We start from the raw sequence: 22,602 nt of genomic DNA on the forward strand, positions 1-22,602 counted from the left end.
TAAAATAATTTTTAGCGAGGATTCTAAATAGATTCATTTAAGGTAGTCATTACGCAACTCTCTGAATATCTATATGTATATTTTATGGGTATTAAAATACTTATACTTTGATCAAAATATTGTTTTTAACCAGTATCTTATGGTAAAAATCTAATGCCATTACTTTTTCACTTAGAATTCAATTTACTGTCTTCTAACAATTGATTACACTTTCTATTGTTAAAAATAAAAAATCTGCAACTAAGACTTCATTGTATAAAAAATTTCTTTATTGTTAACAATTAAAAAACAATTGTTAGCACTTGAAATATAAACTATTTTCATTGTTAGAAACTAGTAATAATACATTATAAAAATCATTTTTAATCATTCTAACTAGTGCTTTCATAACTGATTGTGCGCTTTAGAGTTCTTGCTTAACAGCAAATTGATTTGGGAAATATTTTTTCCTGCGCTTTGAGAAAGGAGTTTTGAGAAATGGGTGATCATTTTGATGAAAATGATCATGATTTGGGTCAAGAAGAACCCATGCTCTCTGATTCATCAGGGGAGCGATACCAACACAAAAGAGATGCCATGAAAATTTTAGAGGCTAATCACTTCGTATGCATTGAAAAGCTTGGGTCTGGCGCTTTTGGTGACGTATACAAAATGATGGACTTCTCTGGCCAAGAAGTGGCTGTCAAAGTTGTATCTCTTGAAGTCACTAAAAAAAGTGAAATTGAAATTTGGCCAAAAATGCGTCACCCAAATATTATCCCCCTCTTGCAATATTTTAGCCTCAATGACCCGGATGTGGGTGTTTTTGTAATGCCCGTACACCGGGGCACTTTGAAAGATGCAGTCCAAAACGAGCACTTTTTGAATCAAACATGTGCCGTAGACTGCCTCAAATCATGGCTTCATGACACTCTTTGTGGCTTGGCTTATTTGCACTCTAACGAGGCATGTCACCTGGATTTAAAATCCGATAACATCTTGATCTCGCAAGATTATAGAGGTGTCATATCTGACTTCTCTTGTCTTGCACCTGCGACGAAGGCAATACCAAGGTGAGCCCTTTAACATTTGTTTAATATTGGTCAAAATGTATTGCCTAAAATGTATTTAAATTTTGAGATTAAATTATGATTCTATTCAGTTTTTTTAGTATTAGTAGATTATATTATTATTAAATTATTATTGTATTAATATAAAATAAATATATTATTATTTATATATTATCAAAAGTGCAGTGAATCAAAAATATAATGTGTATTTCAATAATTGAACCGAAGTTTGTTAAAAAAAAATTACCGAAGTATATTTTGTTGAAATTTGTACTAGTTTCACTAATTAGTTTCAAATCATAGATTTGTCCCGGGTTACTTTTGTCTCTGGGTGAGGATTTTACGTAATAATTTAATATTGTTTTTCAGGGATGAACTTGGATTGCCGAGTGTGTATAGACCTCCAGAAGCTTGCCTGTCACTCGGGGGTGTGACAGAAGTTGATGGCAAGGCTTTTGANGCATCGCCAATAGCCCACTATGCAGCGCTAGTGAGACGTAAAGAATGTATCAACCTACTTATTAAGCTGACACTTCTAAACAAATTATATTTAATCATTATAGTTCTTTAAAATTTCCTTGGTGAGTTCATTATCTTAAGTTGAGTAAAGGCTCTTTAACTCAAGTTGCATTCCCGTGGGTTGTCCAAGATCTTTTTCTTTATTTAAACAAAACTGGGTGCCTAGGCCGCGCAGCGGCCCCTACCCCATTCATCATGAAAATTATATACAGTGAATAAAACATTTTGAATTATGTAACAATGTGGTAACATTATAATAAGGTAACCATGATTAGAAGTATGTACAAACTTGATTGGAGATTTACATTAATTGCCATTGAAAAATGAATACAGTCATGATTAGATGGATATACATGAAATACGAGCTTAATCTGTGAAAGGGTTGTCCAAGATGGTGTCTCGCTTGCTGCTTATTTTATAATGATTACATTTTCTCGTGGTACCTTTGACTTGAGGTGACGATTTTAATTTTGTTTTCCAGGGATGAGCTTGGATTGCCACGTGTGTATAGACCTCCTGAAGCTTGCCTATCACTCGGGGGTGTGACAGAAGTTGAAGGCAAGGCTTTTGATATGTGGGCGTATGGAGTTATGGTCTTGGAGCTATTTACCAACAAAGCTCTGAGTAATGCAATCACCTGCGCCGAAAATTGGAACAAGGATATTTATCCTTTCCTGTTCAACATTCTTCAGGTAGATATTCATAGAGATTAATAGCATGATTTATTTTTTTAAACAAAATATAATAATTATTATGTAGAGAATAATTATTTTGGGTAACTCAGATAGCAATCTCCATCAAATTTGCCTAAAAAAATTTTCCGCTATAAATGTACAGCCTGATCTTAATTTTATAATGAGTGATGTATTCGTTAGTAGTGTAGTTATTTGATTTAATATTGATATATAAATATGTACCTTTATTTGCGGCACATAAGCTGCAAGTACATAGAAAAGTTAAAAATATAACGAAAACATGAAAAAAAGGTGTAAAGATTTTTTAAAGGAGATGAAAAAAATGTTAAAAAGTGTTTTTTAATTAATATTTACGAATTTGAATATTTTTAAAAATAATAAAAAGTTGGAAAATAGAAAAAGGTAAATATATCTCGTCATCATCTCACATGATTATATCCGGAAAAATTTGAGCTTTCTAGCATTGTATTAATATAGCCAAAGCAAAATATATGAATACAATAGCGTGAGGAGCGCCAAAAAAATTGAAACAAAAATAAAACTAACTAAGCAAAAAATGTAAAATGAAACAAAAATTATAAAATGAAACAAAATTTTTTTTTAACATGTCCCATTCATCCTGTGTTAATAAACGTCTGTAAAAAACTGGTTACATAAAGGAACACTACTGGCAAGACAGAGAGTTAAGAGAGAAGATGGCACTTTGCCATAGTAATTACTGAATTAGAAAATGAAAGTACAAATAGAATTATTTACAAAATTACGAATAGAAATACAAGTAGAATTATTTACAAAAATATTACAATTGAATAAGTAAATTAATTATAAAAACAAGTTAAATAAATATTAAAATATTTACAAATCAACAAATTACAAATAAGCTAATCAATATATATTTGAGTGGTGTATTAAATTGTGTTAGATTTTGTACCTCTGTTAAAGTTGGGACCCGATCGTTTTGGTAATTACCACTCGTACGAAGTTGGTCCATACACTAAAAGTTAGTCGGATTTGTCCAACACCTCCTAGAAGAAGGAAGGCCTCAGCACGGATCAATTTAGTAGTCCAATCTAACGAAGATAACTGCGCAGTAGATGAAAAATAAGAAGAATGTCATTACGTTCGGGGTACTAAGCTGCGCAGTGGTTCAAAATACGAAATATGTCATTACGTTTGGACTACTAAAGGATATTTATGGTAACCTGTGCTGAGGCCTGCTCTTATCTAGGAGGTGTTGGTATGTCTTGCCCTGATCAGATCCACAAAACCGCTCTTTCACAGGGTTCAACAATCTGTGTGCTTAACTCTATGAGTGTTCGTGTTTTAGCTTGAGTGTTGCTTCTGAGGTGAAATATTCAATTAGCATATATCAGACGTCGATATATGCAATAAGTTTTGAAACCGTTGTGGTGATCAAGAAATATATCAAGATAACATAATATGAAGAGAATGTGATCTATTTTTAAAAACAAGAAATATATTGTATAGTATAAATTTTGCTACTAGAGGAAAATTTTTTGCGGAACTTTTGGGTACAACAATCATAGTAGAGCTTCTCTATTATTTTGAGGTTCATTTTGTATTTTCTGACTATAAAAGTTCAGCGTTTTTGAGTGCTCATTAAGTGATCATCAGAGAAATATTGGGTGGGACGAAGAACAAGACTGATTTCAACAAAACGGTGCTAGTATACATAAATCTACGTCTTTAAAACAATGGCTTAGACTTACAAAATACAGCACTTCTAAACTACCCCTACCAACACTTAACCCTGATCTAAATCAAATTAAAAATATTAGGTATCGCATTATAGGTTCCATAAGGGTACGAAAAGCAGTATTCATCAGTACTTCAACTGAAAACATGGTCTAGTTCTAGATAGATATAGAAAACATGGACAATTTTCAACATTCAATGGAAAACTAAGCATTCCAATTGATTAAAAAATGGTTTATCAAATTAATTATGAAAATTTTGCATTTTGCTTTAATTTAAATACAAAATTTTAAAATACTACATACTAAATTTTAAAATCTTGTATTTAGTTGTTAGTTAATTGGGTTTAAACTTTTGTGGCAGTTTAAACTGATCAAAATACGAATATTTTTTCTGCTTTAATGTTTAAGGAATTGTATTCATTTCCTGTTGTATCTTTTTCTGCCAATTTAATATATATTCAGTACAGTGCTTAGAAAAAATATACATTGTTTTAGAATTTATAGAAAAATTTTATGTGAGCCTAATCTTTTGTGGCGATATGTGCAACATATATAAAGTTCAATTATTGAGTGAAAAAGAAATATGTTTACTTTAAGGACATAAATTATGATACTATTTCAAATTAATGAAAAATGCGCAAATAAGCATATTAATAACTTTTGATCTAATGATTTAACTTTCACAAACGGATGGGAGCAATCGTGAAAAGAGTCGCGGAATTAACCATAAATATGCTAAATATTATGTGTATGTGATATTTTAAAATAATAAATAAAACACACAAATATATTTTCTCTGAATATAAACATATTTTTCAAAAATGCTTTGACTATCGAAAAATTATTCGCGATTAAAATTTTGTAACCGTATTTTTTTAGGGGGATGTTTTCAAAAGCTTCATGAGTGGATTGTTTCCTGCAACGGGCATTCCAGAGGGGCAAATTAGGCTTGCGCTGAATTTTGTGCACACTTTTCTGATGCCCGATCGAAGGAAGCGGTGGAATGCTGCAAAAGCAATGGAGCATTGTTTCTTTGAAAAGGGCGGTCAGATTGGAACAGGTCCAGATGCAATATGGCTGCATTTTTGCAAAGATGAAAACCAAACGATGTCAGTGTTAAGCCACTGCAAGTAAAAAAACCCAACACTGAATTTGAGCAAACGCGTGAAAAACTCGAATGTGAGAATTGCAAGCATGCTGATGTATTGAAAAAAAGAGTTGAGGAATTGAATGAGGAATGGGAAATGTTAAAGCGCAAAAATGCAGCATTGCAGAAGAAAGTTCTGGAATTGAAAGAGTTTTTGGAAATCGATGAGTTTGCGAAAAATGAGAAACCTGTTCCAAAAAAGAGCATGGTTTCTGAAGGCACGCAAACTTCAAGTAGTCCGAAAGCAATAGCTATTCGTGATCATTCTAGTGAGCCCACCGCAGATAGCAATAATGAAGATACATTCATGAGCTGGATAAGAAAAAAATTGATTGCCTGCGAAAATAAAATACTTCAATTTAATTTTAAATAGAGGTTAAAAAGAAGGCAAACTACGTAACAGAACCTAAGCTTATATGAAAAATAGCTAGCTGTTCGGACAATCAAAGCAATAGAATGATCCAGAATGAATAGAAACATGTATGAAAATAAAAGGAAATATTATGGTTTTTGCTATCTATAAGACAGTATATATGACAGGAGTGCTAATGATTCTAAATACAAAAAAGCAGAGTGCACTGAGCCTCATCCAGCTTTCATGATGATTGTTCAGTGGAGATTAGACATTACAACGCATTAGCTTCATAAAAAAAAACTGAATAGCTTTTTTAGAAAGCAAAAAACATCTTAGCTAACACCGAAAGAGAATGTTTGGGATACAATAAAAAAAAATAATGGCTTGTACAAAAAAAAAAAAAAAAAAAAAAAAAAAAAAAAAAAAAAAAAAAAAAAAAAAAAAAAANATGTGTAGATTTTAGTGGGACAAGAAACTTACAATCACTTTTTATATAATCATAAATTATCAAGGGAATTAATTATCAAAACATTTGTATTAATTTAGGACAAAGCAAGGGAAAAATATTATATTTAGCATTTTAATAATTTATGTTTATGAAATACAGCTTGAAACACCGGTGTCTTTTTCTGCGTTAAAGGTAAAGTCTTCCTAACATGGATCACTTTCAAATAATAATTTTTCAAATTTGCAGTAATTACATGATTTATTACATCTAAGATAAACCGCTATTCATCACAGAAATTTTGTTAATTTACAAAATCAATTGCTGATAAATTTTGGAATATGAAAGAAAATTTATTTTTCAAACTACATTTTTGGGATATTGTATTTTTGTACAAACATAATTCCGATAACCTAAAATGTTCTTTAACTATTAGACTGTTTTTATAGTTAAAAAATAACAAAATATATTTTTGCTGGTAATTAGAGTGTCAGGGAAAAAATATATAAGAAGGACACCTATGGCTCAATGGCGCCAAAGGGTTGAAGTTTGTTTTAACAATTGTTTCGAATTTAATACATTATGAACGTTGAATTTAAAATGAATCCCCAATTATAAATGTATTGTGGTAAGAACAAATGCGTTAAAACAGTTTAAATTTCCCGAAAATTGCTTAAATCGTATCAGTATCATTTTTATCAAGGATATTAAGAAACCAGTTTATTAAAAAAATAAAGAATTCCCGCTCACTTAAATTTTGAATAGAAGTAGTAAATTTGCATGTATGCCAGTAGCAATTTTTTAATTTTAAGACATCCCTTTAACCCTTTGACGCGGATGGGACAACTTTTATATATTTCTCTTCAGCCGACCTGGTGGCCGAGTGGTTAGCGTGTCTGACAACGGAGCCGCTGGTCGCGGGTTCGAATCCTGCTCAGGGCATGAGTGTTTCTTTCTCTCTGTGGTTTATGTCCTTTCTCCTTTGTGTGTGATTGTGGGAATGTGACCCGCCCTATAAACGGGTTAGTGGTTGTGTGACGCGGGCGACGCTGCTCCACCACCGTGGCTTCACCACAGGTGCCCACTGGATAATTCTGGCATTTCTGTGGCCAATGGGACAACCCCCAAGTGCCCGACATTAAAAAAATAAACAAAATATTTCTCTTCAGACGCTGTAATTACAATCAAAAATATTTTTTGATATTTTTTAATTATAGAAGACAGTCTAATAGTGACAACTAAAAAAATTAGTTAGATTATCGGTAATTAAGGGGATTAAGTAGTTAGGAAAAAAATTATGAAAAATATTTTTAAAAAAAAAATTTCATTCATATTTAAAAATGTATCAATTGTTTCGGAGAATTAAAAAAATTTCAATGATAAATAACTGCTTCTCTTAGATCTAAATAATTGCAAATTAGTGCAAATTTGAAAAATTATTGTTTGGAAGTGAGCTGCGTTTGTAAAATTTTACCTTCAACGCAGAAAAAGACACCAGTGTTTTATGCTGTATTTCATAACCAAAAATGATTAAAATGCTAAATATAATATTTTTCACTCATTTTTACCTAATTTAATACAAAATAATGAGAAAGTTTGAAAAAAATGCTTCATAAAAATTCTGCGTATACGTGAAAGTGTGACAGAAATTACAATGTATATCTTAACCCCTTGGGGACGGGTGATTCAGAAAAGCATTCGTACAAAATCAGAATCAAGTTGTAATTAAATAAAAAACGGTAACTTAAATGTAGTCGTTGCTAATTTGACAGACTTACTTTGCTTTTACTTTAATTATTGTTAGTTTAATCATATATATAATCAATGTTAATTCAAAGTATAACTAAATAGTTTTATTTTGAACAAAGTAACGGTGAATTAAATAAATCAAGCAATTATAACTCCGCCCACAAATTAACTGTTAAAGCATTACTTTGATTATCAGTTTTATCTTTTTACCCTGATTGATACGGTTTTATGCTGGCACGTATTTGTGACAGTCGGCGAGAAAGGGTTAAATCAGAACAGCAATTGTCTCTCTTAGAAAAATGGCTATAGGAGCCAAACTATCGAATCTACACACGGAGAAACAACATATCCGTTATTTTTTAAACTAACATAGACTGCCCAGAAGGCGTATAACCTTACGGTAAACTTGTGTCAGAATTTTCTTCTTATAGTCACGAAAACGTTTGTATTTAAAAATTTTTTTCAAAAAAGCAAAAATATTGCAGTTTCAAGCCTTTTATCCTAAAAAGATAAAAAAAATTATTTTTTAAAGCTTTTTTAAAAAGTATTGCCACTTAAGTAAAATGGTCACTTAGATCCATAGTGATGTTTTAGCTGACGTTACACTAGCAATAGGATCAACTGACATTATCCATTAAAATTTCAAGAGAAGATGGAATTTAGCTCAGCAAACGAGACTTTGCAAAAAGAAATATCTTATAATGACCTAGATTTAAGATTATTTTCACCTTGAGACTAGCTTTATTAAAGGATTTTTTCACGCTTAAAAATACCAAGTCAACCTCGATTTAAGGTTTTTATATAGAAGATTGTTTCTCAAGGTTTTGGATTAGGGTAATGTGCGTAGAATAAAGCAGATTGTCACAGATCTTGTTTTAAGGTTTACACATAAACCACATAACAAACCTTTTTAGGTTTACATTAAGAGGTTTTTGCTGAGTTAAAATAAAAATTATTTTGCTATCTGGGTGGTGGTCAATTCCTTTTCGTTACTAAGACAAGTGCCTTTGCTGATGTGGGAAGCAGTATTCAATGCATGGCTGAAAGCCCTTATATAGGAAGACGGAAAAGCGCAAAAACTGGTACAAAAGACATTTTAGCATTTTTTTTTGAGAAAAATAAAATATCTGTAACTATCAAGACTTCTTTTATAATTTTAGTCTATATGTAAAACTGCGAATTTTCCAGGGATAAAGTAGATAGTGTTGAATTGTTTTAAAAAGAATAAGTTAACTCCTCCCGAAAGCTAGTTATAACTGAAATGGTTTTACTACCAGCTTTTCCTCTTTTCCGTCTCGCTTTCACCCCTGATTCAATGTTAAATTATAGAGGACAGCAGTGAAAATTCAATTCAAACTATATGCTTAGTGTACGTGCTAAGAGGTGCAGGAAATGGATTAACCTTTACAAAAGCTGTGAAAAAAACTTTATGAAAGCTGCAACTTAGGTTACGGTAGGGAAAACCCTGAACAAAACTACAGTATTTATAATCATCAGTAAATTACTTGACGAAAGGTTAAAAACATTTGTCAAAGCTTCAGTTTTTAGGAAGGTATCCTCACCCTGAACCTAAGTTGCAGTTTTTATTGAGTTACATTGCCTTAAGGAAAGCTTGTGTAAATTCTCTTTAGCTTTTGTAACAGTTTTTTTTTAAAAAAATATTTTGTATAAATTTTTTATTCTTGTACTCTTTATGGTGAACCGAAAAGGAGTCATTAATGACTTAAATTTCTATTTTTCTTTAATTTTTATTATTATTTTCTTAAAAATAATATTGGTTATTAGTTTTGCTACGATCAGGGTTTAAATCACCAAAAAGAATTTATCTCCAATCGAAATTTAAAAACCTCTTTGACTATGTTACAAATCCCAATTCAAAATTTCAGCTTGATTTGAATAAAATTTATAATTGTCCCCTAAATAGTTCAAGCAACATTTTTTGTTGTTTCATTGACTATCAAAATTCTAATCGATGTTAAAAAAAACTAATGGTCGTAAACTGATTAAAAAACTACAAATAATAAAAAGTAAAGCAACTGCTATGTTATTAAAAACAGTACGTTTATTAAAATTTACAATTACATGCAAAATAAGTTCAAAGTAATGCTGATACTTTTTATTTAGAGTTAGTGTGATGCCGCTTTCTTGTACCACATGGCAATGTGATCTCCTTCGTCTAAAGCTGGACGATTTGGACCTACGAAATTTCGAAAAAAATAATGGTTATTTCTATTCTCTATTCTTCTTGAAATAATTTCTAAATAAATCATTTGATTCTGAGAAATATAGATGCTCATTGATTCTTTCTGTTTTTGCATGTCTTTTCTGCACACAGTTATACAATGTGACTCTTTGCATTCAAGACAAGCGTTCAACAATCAGTTAAATTCTGAGCATACACTCTAAGAAATTTCTCGGAAAAAATGGTTAAATACTAGTTTATTTCATTCTTATTTTACCATATTTAAACAAAACAGTCGAATAACCATTAAAAGGATGGTTAATCAAACTGTTAATTGGGAGAAAAAAACCGTTTATTAACTGCTTTCACCTAAAACGGTTTAACAATCAGAATTTCATCACACCAATTAAATCCACCTAATGAAGCCGTTTAGTTAATTGCAACTGCGTACTTATTATAGCCGAAAGGGCTAATCTTTTTGTCTCATGATCGACAGAACTGGGATTCGAGCCCCAGCGAAGACACCAAAATATTTCACCATTCAAAATATTTCACTATTCAAAACAAGAGTTTTTAGTGCCCTGCACTCTCCTATGCCCATTACCTCACACAAAACATAGATCCTATGTTCAGTTAAATTTCTTTTTACAGTTTTGAAATCATGCTAGTTGTAAATGGTTAACGAACCGGAGAGTTTTGTATTCCTGGTTTTGCAACCATATACTAGTTGTAGAGAGTTTTAAAACCATAAAGGTGAAAAATATTCTTTACCGTAAACTTTAAGGTTAATCAGATGTAAAGACTGCTTCCATAATTTTAGAATGAAAATTCTAACAGTGTAGGAGATTGAAAAACTATTCTGAGACAAATCCAAGCCACAAATATAACTAAACTCAGTGTCGTGACAGCCCATATAGGTCCAAGGCCTACTCTGCCCATCTCAGTTTTCTTGACCTTCGGCTCTGGGGTGCCGGAGCAGATGTCTCGGTTAGGTGGTCAGCCGAACACGGAATCCTTAGTGTTTAGGTCCAAAGCAGGCTTGGCACTCATTTTATCGACCCACTGAAGGGATGAAAGGCTGAATTAACTTTGCCTACACCGAAGATCGAACGCAGAACTTGTGGCAGGAGAGTGCGAAGCCACCGGGCCACAAATTTAGAAATTGGAAATAAAGAACGCGGATAATTTATGGTTGAGATTTCCAAAAGGACGAAACTCAGACTTCAAAGGATTGTAAACAGAGGAAAGATTTAGGTACTTTTAATCAAAAATAATACTCAATTATATTATTTAATCAATTTAATTATTCAATATATTCTGATATTATACTCAATTCTGTTCAATTTCTATAAATAAACTAATTATTGCTATTTACTCAGCTCAGTGCTATCTTAAAAAATGTGCATACATTTGCTAGATCGTTCCCCAAATAGAATGGCGATATAGTGTCTGGTATTTCAATATTTCTAGTAATTATTTTCAAACATTTATCTAGATACAATACAGTAAGATCTTTTAGTTTAAATTTTATATTATTAGACTTAATGATTTTTTTAAAAATAGGTCACACGCCAACACGTTTATTATTCCATCATGCGATATCTCCAGAAGATTTTTTACTACGCATCTACTACACCAGACGTTTGTTACTACACATCTACTATAATTTGTATCATTAAAACACTTCAAGTGGCTATTTTTGAAGAAAATATGTTTTCAAATGACAATAATATATTGCTCATTAAATTAAACTTATAGTAAAATTTAAGAACTAAAATGGTTGCTAAAATAAGAAAATTTAATTTTAAATTTATCGATTACCACTCTTTAATGATAGATATTGTATAATCACCTGCTCTCGGCTGGTAATGAACATGTAAAAGAATTTATAAATGACTAGTTTCATTTTAGGCACAATTAAAAGTGAATTTTTATTTTAAATATAACATTAAAAAGACTTGCAGCATTAAACAATCATGTCAAAACTAATATTTCCATAGTTTCAGTGCTTATAAATAGTTGGATGAGTGTTTTATTTCTTATTCAGTAATTTTTTAAGGTTTCAGGTATCTAATCTGGTGAAGTTATCCCCCATTACAATAAAAATTATCAAAAATACAGGCTAAGAACATAGTCATATTTATCCTTACACATAATCTTACCTATTATTCTAAAATCTCGAAAAAAATTGTGACTAAAATCTAAGATTCTTGTGAAAATTTTCACTTTTAGTAAACTCGACAGAAATTTCGAATAAATTTCAAAAGTCTTACCTAACTCAAAGTGTTTGAATTGGTTTCCAATTTTTAAATAAAATTGCCAGAACTTTCTACCTTCTGGGTCATTTGGGATATCGGCCATTTCATAAACATCTATTCTATCAGAATCTAGTTCATATCAAAATCTGAAATAAAAAACACGATTCATTATTGCGCCTGATTGTATCTTAAGTCTAAAATACTGATATTTGCGAGAATAGAACAGAAACTAGTTAAAGCACAGAAGCAAAGCATAGAGCAAAGCACAGAAGCTAGTTAAAGGTTTTAAAAGTATGAATATACAGTATCTGGCAAAACTTATCCGGACATCCAGTGTTATGGACTTAGAGCGTCCTGAGGCCCATATTAATATGATGTTGGTCCCCCTTTTTGGGTCAATGACAGCCTGCACACGTCTGGGAAGACTTTCCATCAGCTTTTGATAGGTGGCAAAAAGAATTGACTTCCATCACAGCTGACGTGAGTGCTTGCAGTGAGGATGGTCAATTTGGTTGGTGACGTAATCTGCGCTCTAATTCGTCAAAAAGGTGTCCTTTGGGATTTAGATCGGGGCTCTGAAAAGAACAGTCCAGTTTTTGAACAACCATTTTGTCAAACCACAATTGTACGTGCCTCGATGTATGAATGGAGCAGCTATCCTGCTGGAAGAGAAATGGATCTTTCCCGAAATATTGCCCTAGAGTTGGGAGTGCAGCATTGTCCAGAAGGTACACATACTTCTCGGAGGTCACACTAACAGACCCAGGCCAAACCAAGAGAAACACCTCCACACCATTACGCTTCCACCACCACAACAACCAGATGTCCGGATACTTTTGACCGGATAGCGTATTTTTTCAATTTTAGAAACTCATTTTAATTTTTTGTAACATCATTTGTCTTAACTGTAAATTATGATGGTCTGAATGATCTTCTACCAATAAGCCCATACTCAAAAATATATTAAAATAAAATTCAATTTAGAGAAAATGCATCTCTATTGTTGTTTTTCAATACTAATGATCTAAAACATTAATGACAGTGATTCGACTCATTAGATTATAATTAAAAAAAATTATTTACTCCAGGGAAAATTTTTTTAATCATTTTTTGTTGCATGTGATTTTTTTAACGCATCCTTGATACTTTCGCATCACCAGCTTCAAATCTGCAATCGGTTTCTCTCTTCAAACTACTGGTTTTTTTTTAAAAAAATAATAATATATTCAAAACCAGTATTTTGTCGAGTTTACTCGAATAAATTTTAACGTCCCCGATTCTCTGCCACGTAAGACGTAGTAGGGAAAAGGCTATAATGTATTTCAGTTTATGTGGCAATACGTTTAGGTCATAAGTTCTTTTCCTCTTAAATATTATTTTAAAAGGTGCAGGCAAGTGTATATGCATGCAAACCTATACTTCCTTTATAAAGCTTCCATCCAAACAAAAATTTAACTAAGCTAAATATATATCATTTTGGAAAAAAATCTATAGTTTTCGGAACAATTTCTAACTTGTTATCTCCACACACAGATTAGGTAATATCAAATACTTGCATAAATGCAACAAAAAATTTGTTACCCTGTGTAACTTTTAAAAAGGGAATATGAATTATTACTGATATTTGGTGTATTTCCTTGAAATAAGCTGCATCACATCGAAAGCCGCATAGTGTTTTGGCACTTTGAGTACTATGGTGTAGATGGCATCTTTAGGATCTCCTACAAACAGCGAGTACTGAATTTTAATTTTCGGTCCTAAGTAATCATCATGAATTTCAGCCACCAGATCATCTGTAAATATGAAAGATATTTGTGAAAGAAGAAAAATCTTAAAATTATTATAGTCTGATTATTTGAAAAAAAAAAGCAAAAAATAATTTACCATTTCTCAGTGATGAGCAATTTGTGAAAGCAGTGTCTGTCAAACTCTTTCCATTCAGCAAAGGTAGAATTAAATATATAGAAATTATGTCAGGTGTAGACGTATTTATTGATTCCACTAAAGTTTCCATAGCTTTATTATAATTCCAATCACTCTCCTGTTTATGACCGCTAGCAATCAACGCCTGAAAATATATGGATGTTTTGTTATGGGGCGTTTGTAAATAGCACTTTAAGAATAATTTAAAAAAAAAAGTCTTTTTTGCTTCTTAAATCTTTTCAGAATCGTGATCACATCACGCGATTTTCCCTTCACGGTCCATTGCTGTTGTTTCTAATGTTACATAGATTGGCCAAGCTCTGCAGTCATTGACCTTTGGCGAATTAAGCTAGAAAGGTGCAGCAAAGGTGAAAGTACGTTTTTATCTCAAATTACCACAGATAGATGGTAGCACCAACTTATTCAGACACAGATCAGAAGGAAAAGGACATTTTCAATAGTTTTCTGTATCCATGGTACTGTTCAGTGACCTATCTCAGGACTTTTGTTTCCATAGATTTTGCGAGCATGTATATTACATGTACTCGGTAGGTCTTAGCGGAGTTGAGGATCAAGCCGCGGCCTATACGGATCGGAGTCTAAATCTCTAAATTATGGGCTACCTTACGGCCCATAGTCCACTGTAACATACGTAAAATGAACCTATCTGACTCTAGCAGCCGAAGAAGGTATAAAGAATCGCGATATAGCGCCCTAATAGGCCTAAAAAACATAAAGAAACGTTGTAGCCTCAGTGTTTTATCATTAGGATTAATGTTTGAAGAATATCACAACATATTAATAATATAAATACTTATATTTGGATCTAAAATAAAAGCATAATGCTTTTTTGAACCTAATGTATGTGGACAGGGATTGTCTGGTTGGCAGGGTACTGGACTCGAGAGGCAGATCATGAGTTACAGTCCCCTTGCCGTCAGGCTAACCGTGGGGGCTCTTCGTGGTTTTCCTTTCGATGTAGTGCATATTCTGGTTAGTTCCATCAAAAAAGTGCTCCGCGAAGGCGAATTTCTCCCACTATTTGATCCAGGAGTTTCCTTGTCTTCTGGGGATTGGGTTCAAAATTACAAAGTTGCGGAGATGAACAGTAGTTGTTGTAAACCCAAAAAATTGGATTAACTGTTCAACGACGGTTATAAAATTAAAAAAAAGACTATTCACTAGTTCTAGGTCATGAAACGAAAAAACATAAGAATTTCTACCTACCTGAGTAATAAGAGCAGTTCTGTGCACGTTTCCCAAGCTACCACTCGGTTTTTGCAGGGCTTTAAACTCTCGAATATTACTTTCATAAAAATCTGAGAGTTTTTTAAATTTTGCAATGGAATGATTTCCCCTTCGACGAATTTCGCAAGAAAGAGCCATCACTGCGAATGCTTGGTATTCTAGAAAAGCAATATGGAAGGAATACACAGAGTGTCTAAAAATATGAAAATGTTTAAATATCACGGTGTAATAGGAACGGATCAAAAATCTACCACTCATATTGATATACATTTAAGAACAAATTATGACTCGGTGACTGAGAGAATAGAGCATTCTCTATCCCTGCTATATATATGCTGCTTTTCAAGACAGGCAAACAGATTTGGTGGTAGCCGCTGTGTCGGTTGTCTCCAAACCAACCAAAACCATGGTCGCCATCTGATATGATGTTACTTCAATGCTCTACTGGTAATGGTTTGCTATGAATCTTTGGTGGTGGAGGTTGAGGAAAACGAGGCAGTCGGAGAACGGGTAGCGTGGGATCTTTTTGGTGGATGATTTTGGTGGATGTTTGTATGTCACCACTTTAGATACTAATAAATTATGTAACAAAGTTGGTGAGTGTCAAAACATACAAACAGATTTGGTGGTAGCAGCTGTGTCGGTTGTCTCCAAATCAACCAAAGCCGTGGTGGCCATCTGATGTGATGCAATTTCAATTTTCCGATGGCAGCATTTTGCTATGGAGTGTTGGTGGCGGAGGTGGAAGCAAACGAGGCAGTCAGAGAAGGGGATCTTTTTGGTTGATGATTTTGGTGGACGTTTTTATGTCACCTTTTTTAGATACTAATGAATTATATAACACTGATAAATATATTTATTGGATCTTACCTCTTCTAAACGGTATGTCGATGCTGCTATTGTAAGTGTTGACGAGATCTTGATAAGCTCTATCTGGCCATGTTTCGTTGGCGTTACAGAGAGCTAAATAAGATGTGGGATGGGTAAAGTTTCCAGACATCACTTGTTCTTTCAGAAGTTTTACCAAATTGTATCCATAAAAATCACGAGGATCGTGACAAGTAGAAAGCAAGGAGTTAATGAATGTGCTAAGCTGGTCATTCAAATGGACGTCACTAAAAGGAATGCAAAGTATTCATAAAGATCATTGGTGTTAAATTTTTTTCGAAGAGCTGGTGGGTTTATAAGAATCATTAAAAATTTTTCCGTTGATATCAAAATTTCTTCAAACAGTAAACATTTATGAATAACTTTCACTTACTCTGCAACACAGGCCAATTAAAAACAATAAATCATTATATGAATTTATCTTAAGCATATCTTAAGTTGCTATAAAAACAAAATACATCTATTAACATTTTTTATACGCCCTGCAACATAAACCAGTTAAAAACAATAAATTATCGCGTGAATTATCTTACACATGTTACTAGAGCAAAATTTATATAAACTACTTTCCTACACTCTCTAATATAGACCAATTAATAACAGCAAACTATTATACGCATTATGCCACCATTCATTGCATTAATATAACAAGGATTGATGAGTGTAGAGTGTGCTTTTAATTAGTGTGATAGCTAGATATTTTTACTCTCTGGCGGTCACAAGATAAGCCTCCGTACACTGCGTCTCTGAATTAGTATATCTAGAGTTATTCGCTGCTACTCTTTTGAAACGTGTTTCCCTGAAACCAAATCATTTCATATGAACATTAATTCAACTAAAAAAATTTAAGTTATATACTCAAGAGCAAAATTAAGGAAACAAAATTATAACATAAAGAAAATTTTGGCAATCATGAGTTGTCCCCGAGCAGTAGTATCACACTTATTTATACCGAGGTATGAGAAAATATTCATTTAGATAAGCTGTACTTCTAAAAACGTGTTTTGATTAATCTTTCCTTACATCTAGACACCACCATTTACAATTCTGTTCATATGTTGTGTTCCAAATTTTATTGTTCTGACCTATAGGGCATGCAACATGTGTAATTTATATTACGGAACATTCTTCAATTGTAACTTAGAGCTCTGTAAATAGCTCATCTTTACATCTGTACATTTACACCCGTGCAACCCAGGGTCCCTCTCGAAGTCATTTCAGTTAAAGGTCTCCTTTGTTCATCACAATCAATAACTAATATTAATTGATAGCGATTTTCATATAATTTAAACCTGTAAAAAGATCAACTTTTCAGATTGTCATGAATAAAACAACCTACTAAATAAAGGGTTAAGCAAACAATGCGTTCACTTACCGCACTAATGATAATAATATTTGAATATCTCTTTGCCTCAACATAAGGTAGTCTTCAAGATCTCCGAAATGAGGTCCTTCGGCCAAAGAAAGAGCTGTGACTGCTTTCGGGATGTGATCGATCCATTTCCATGTTGACCACTTACTCTTCAGTAGGTGAACAGCTCTAGAACGGGCTTCTTCAATCCCTTCGATGCTATCACCTGTAAAACCAGAATAACAGTTTTTCAAAGTCAAAATTTCTTATCGTTTCAATTGATGAACCAATATAATCCTGATGGTAATCATCAATAGTTCCATCATGAACCATTATACTTTTTGATGGTAAACATAAGTAACCATCACCCCGATGAAGCAACTCGGACTGATTTAGGAGGGACCAACATAAGAATGGAAACTTGTTTTGATGGTTTGTTCGTGTTGATTAATCAAAAATTTCCATTACAGCTTTCTAGAAATTTAATGTTACAATGATCACCACCATCACCCCAATATAGGAATTCGAGCTGATTTATGATGGGTCAACATGAAAAAAAACCCCAAATCCTTTTGATTGCATATTTTTGTATTGAACCAACAAGAATTATTATCATGAAAATGGATTGTTGTACCATTATGATTCATCACGAATTTCCATCATAGTATCTTAGAAATCAAATCTTTGAATGATCATGAACAACCATCATTCCAATCTAAGTATTCGAACTGATTTATGATGGTTTAACATTTAAAAGAAACAAACAAATTGTTTTGATGGTATATTCCTGAGAACCAACAAGAATTCCTATTAAACCATCATGGAAATGTATAGAGGGAACCATCATGGTCCATGAGGATCAAATGAAAGAGGTCCATGGAATTATGGAAGCTTGTGGGCTTATCAAAAAACATGAACTCATAATGGAAGATGTTGGATGATGGTAACCATCAAATGATGTTGGACCATCTTGAATCGCATTGAAACAAACATAAACCATCAAAATTTTTTGATGGAACCATCAAGAACTTTGACTTGGGTGTAAGGATGTTGAGATAGTCAACACTTGTTTCATCATGATATCTGTTAAAAACAGAATACCATTTTCCTTTGCTAGAAAACAAACTAGATGGCGCCACGAGATCTAGAACTCTTACTAATTAACAATTTTGGCAGACGAGTATGTTATGTTACCGACGATCGAGAGATCATGTTGTATTTTGTAGTGTTGTTTCTATAGTGCTGTTAATATACACATGTTAACTAATTCGAAGAAGTATCTTTTCTTGAGTTTATGGTCATTATTTTGATTTATTTAGATACGAACCGCCCTTGTTGAAGAACAGGTAAGAAACCTTTCATTGATGCATGTTTCAGTTGAAGATATAAAAGAAATAAGTTATCTTTTTTAACACCATCTCTTCTAAGGAACCATAAACCCTTTTCCTGTCGGACGTGTTAACTGGTTATTGAGGGGGGTATTGACCTGCTGATAGGATGGTCATGTAGAAGAGTGACGCATTTTTTCGCTCATGATTTTTAAATGCGAAATTCGAGTGATTCTGCTGTCATACACTGATCGCGATGTACCTCTTTCGCGTGCTAAATAACGCATCCCGATTTTCGGTTTGTTGTATTATTATAAAAAGTTGGAGATAGATTTCCACACACGTTTCGCAATAGTTAGAATAGTTTTAAGTGAAATTTAGTAGAGAAAATGTTTAAGCGTAAAATTCGTCAGTAAAAATTTTTGAAAGACATCTAAATGACACCAAAAAAATATCTCTTATAAGTTAGAATTGTGACAGAATAATCCATTATTATAAGTTAAATAAGTGACTGAAGTTAAATTGTCTCACCCATTTTGTACTGCAGCTCAAAAACTTTTAAGCCAAATAAACCAGATACTCCATTACTAAGCATTAAAGCGACGGTGACATCTGAATAGACAGCTATTGGTTTCTTTTCGTCAGAGTTAAAGCAGAATTTAAATCTTTCGCCAGTTCTGTTTGCTGTGATGGTCACATTTACCCAAGCACAGTATCTCTGTAAAACACGTGAAAAAATCATAAGTGCATATACACCAAAGAGTCATTACATTATGACCTCCTTGCTAATAACATGTAGGACCACCTTTAGCTCTCAAAACTGCTAGCACCCGCCGTGGCATTGATTCCACAAGGTGCTAATAGGTAGTGTGAGGTATCTGGTACCAAGCGCTCACCAACTGGTCCTGCAATTCACTCACATTGCGAGGGGGTAGCGTGGCAACACGAATTTGGTTTACCAATTAGGACCACAAATGCTCTATTGGATTAAAGTCAGGTGAATTTGGGGGCCAAGACATGGCTTGAAAGTCACTGGAATGTTCCTCGAACCAATCCATGACGATTCGACCCTTCTGACATGGTGCATTATCCTGTTGGCAAACACAATCCCCCGCAGGAAAAACTGTTGCCATGAATGGGTGAACCTGGTCTGCAACTATGTTCTGCAACTTACAGACGTCAGGGATTTTTCTATGAGGATTAGGGGTCCTAATGTGCCCCTTGAAAACATTCTTCCTGGGCGAGAAACCATGAAACTCTGGGCGAGCCTATTGTTATAGATGGAGGGTGGTCATAATGTAATGGCTCTTCGGTGTAAGTTGGTATTCATTTTAAGAGTGACCGGAATATCCTGGTCGGCAGGGCTGGATTCGAACTCCCGTTTTCATGAACGCGTGTCCAGCGGCGTGCCAATCAGGCTATCCCGGCCATTTTGACCACCACTTGATATTAATGATTTAAATAAATATCAATGAGTTCTAACTATATTCTTTTAATCTGTGTCTGCATACTTAAAATAATATCTGCTTACAATTGTAAAAGCCATAATTATATCACCACTATTACAAAGAATCTTATCCACAAAGCATTTTGAACACAAGCCAGAACAGGAAAGATTTCGCTACTAGCCAGTTGTAGCATTTTTAACAGTGGTCACTTTTTAAAACATGTGAACACTTTTTTTTAAATTGATAATATTAAACGATTTAAAAATTCTTTTAATGTTAAACATATTAGGCATTTCTTTGGAAGCCTTTTTTCAAAATATGGATAAGTTTCAAGATTTATTTTTAGAATAAAGAAAAAAAATTTTCGTGAAAACTTTTTTCATAATATTCTGAAATAAAATAGCTTTCAGAATATTATAAAATATTCATAATACTTACGTATTTATAAAAAAATAACACAAAGTAGGAAAAATAAAAACTAGTTTTTTTTTCTTCACAGAAATGCATAAAATGCACATGGCCATTGCTGAAAAATTGGTGTAGAATAGCAACTGGCCGAGAATTTTTTAATCACAGTTTGTTATATTTAGTCGCCCTATCACTAATTATATCCTTTACCAAAAAGTTTAAAAACAGCAGCAGAGCCGTAGTTTAGGGGATAGAGCTTTCGCCTTCCAAGGAGATGAACCGGGTTGGTTCGAGTTCCGCACCCGGCTTTCACCGACAACATTGCCAACGTAAAATATCCTCAGTGGTAGACGGATCATGGGTTAGAGTCCTCTTGTTATCAAGCTAACAGTGGGAGATTTTCCTCTCCGTGTAATGGTAGTTAAATTAAATGGTAGATAAACATATAACACCGATCATTAAAGATCCCATCATTAGATCAAAAGTAGTTCTAACGTTTGATCTAATGATCGGATCTTTACATGCTAGGATTCTTTCTTAATAGTTCAAGTACAAGACCTTAAATATGCTTATTTATTCACTACAGACGATATTTTAAGTTACGAAACACAAAACGTACACAATGCGCAAAAACGTACATTCACTGAATAAGCACATTTTTTTTTCTGAACCCCAAAATATAGGGGGCAACCGTAATCTAGGAAATATGGCCACCCCAGTTTGGCCAAGAGAGCGATCTCTTTTTGCTCAAATTTTGTGTTTTACTATACAAAATAAGAACTAAAACACAATTTTTAAAAATTCAACCAAAATGTGTTCTAATAATTCGCCAGTTCTGAAAGTGAAATACTTTGATATCTAACTATGCATTTCACATTTTTTTTTAAATTTTTGAATCTTAATCAATTATGCAGAAGTAGTATATTTCTAAATACCGAATACTTAAAATCCAAGTGCTTCAGTTCTATTTTCAGCAAACGATTATGGGGATTCAAAATATTCCAGCATGCATGGTAATCTTTATTATCTTTTCTAGCTATCGGTAATATTCCAGTTATGTTGCCATTCTGATTTGATAAGTTCACACAGTCAGGCTGAATGCCCCCTACAGACAAAAAGAGGATTGAATATTCAGAAGAGTTGAATATTAAATATTCAAAGATTTAATATTTAATATTCAAATATATCAATACAATACAATAATGCATTGATATATTTTACTTTGGCTATATTAATACAATACTGGAATGGTAGGTAGGTACTTTATTTAAATCGCTCTAGAGCTGCATTATGGGCTATTGGCGTCGGTCTGGGAAACATCCCTGAGGATTCTCCGAAGACATGCTATCACAATTTTGATCCTCCGCGGAGGGGATGGCACCCCTGTTTCGGTAGACAGGCGTCCTGCACGTGAAGTTAAGCACTTTACGGTAGAACAGTTTAACGAGGAAATAACCGCGTACCCTCGGCGCCCTACGCAGGCTGATCAAAGTAGTAAACCACCCACCAGCCAGTGATGCTTGACTTAAGCGTTCTACTTGGAACCGTGTTCCAACGATCAGTCCACTGCGGGACCAATACCAGAAAGCACTCTGTTATTTAATTGTGTAAGCTGACGACAAAATGATATCTTTTATTTATTTTGTTTTCCGGCTTTTTGATTTTTTTTAATAATGTGCTTAAAAAATTGTTTATAGCTTTAAAGAAAAACTTTTTTTTTAAATAATTTTTCTTCTTTTCCTTAAAAATATTTTTTCTGGTTTTCTTTGTGTTTTCTTCGATGTCCCGTATAAGAATGTATTAAATCAAATATTGTTAATATTGAATTTCTCAAGTATAAGTCCTTAAGCATTGTAATGCTATTAACCCTTTTGAAAGCCGTGGTAAGTAT

The 22,602-nt window shown here is 33.1% G+C and overlaps 2 protein-coding genes across 2 annotated transcripts; one reads left to right on the top strand and one right to left on the bottom strand.

Annotated features, from left to right (window-relative positions):
- The first annotated feature begins 477 nt into the window (after window positions 1–477).
- LOC107451541 (mitogen-activated protein kinase 8A-like) lies at window positions 478–5,501 on the top strand. Its single transcript, XM_043056010.2, has 4 exons — window positions 478–1,052; window positions 2,050–2,260; window positions 4,861–5,090; window positions 5,198–5,501. Exons 1-4 carry the CDS (start codon window positions 478–480, stop codon window positions 5,499–5,501), a joined length of 1,320 nt encoding a protein of 439 aa, XP_042911944.2.
- A 4,218-nt stretch (window positions 5,502–9,719) lies between these two features.
- On the bottom strand, window positions 9,720–21,816 carry LOC107444639 (uncharacterized protein CG3556-like; the record flags this gene model as incomplete). Its single annotated transcript, XM_043056011.2, is given in 9 exon segments — window positions 9,720–9,874; window positions 12,133–12,263; window positions 13,736–13,910; window positions 14,002–14,185; window positions 15,268–15,446; window positions 16,159–16,403; window positions 17,552–17,753; window positions 19,387–19,573; window positions 21,647–21,816. Coding segments are annotated over 8 exon segments (1,349 nt in total), but the record flags the coding sequence as incomplete, so codon positions are not given.
- Window positions 21,817–22,602: the final 786 nt, after the last annotated feature.

The sequence above is a fragment of the Parasteatoda tepidariorum genome, chromosome 10 (assembly GCF_043381705.1).
Source record: "Parasteatoda tepidariorum isolate YZ-2023 chromosome 10, CAS_Ptep_4.0, whole genome shotgun sequence".
Classification (NCBI taxonomy): domain Eukaryota; kingdom Metazoa; phylum Arthropoda; class Arachnida; order Araneae; family Theridiidae; genus Parasteatoda; species Parasteatoda tepidariorum.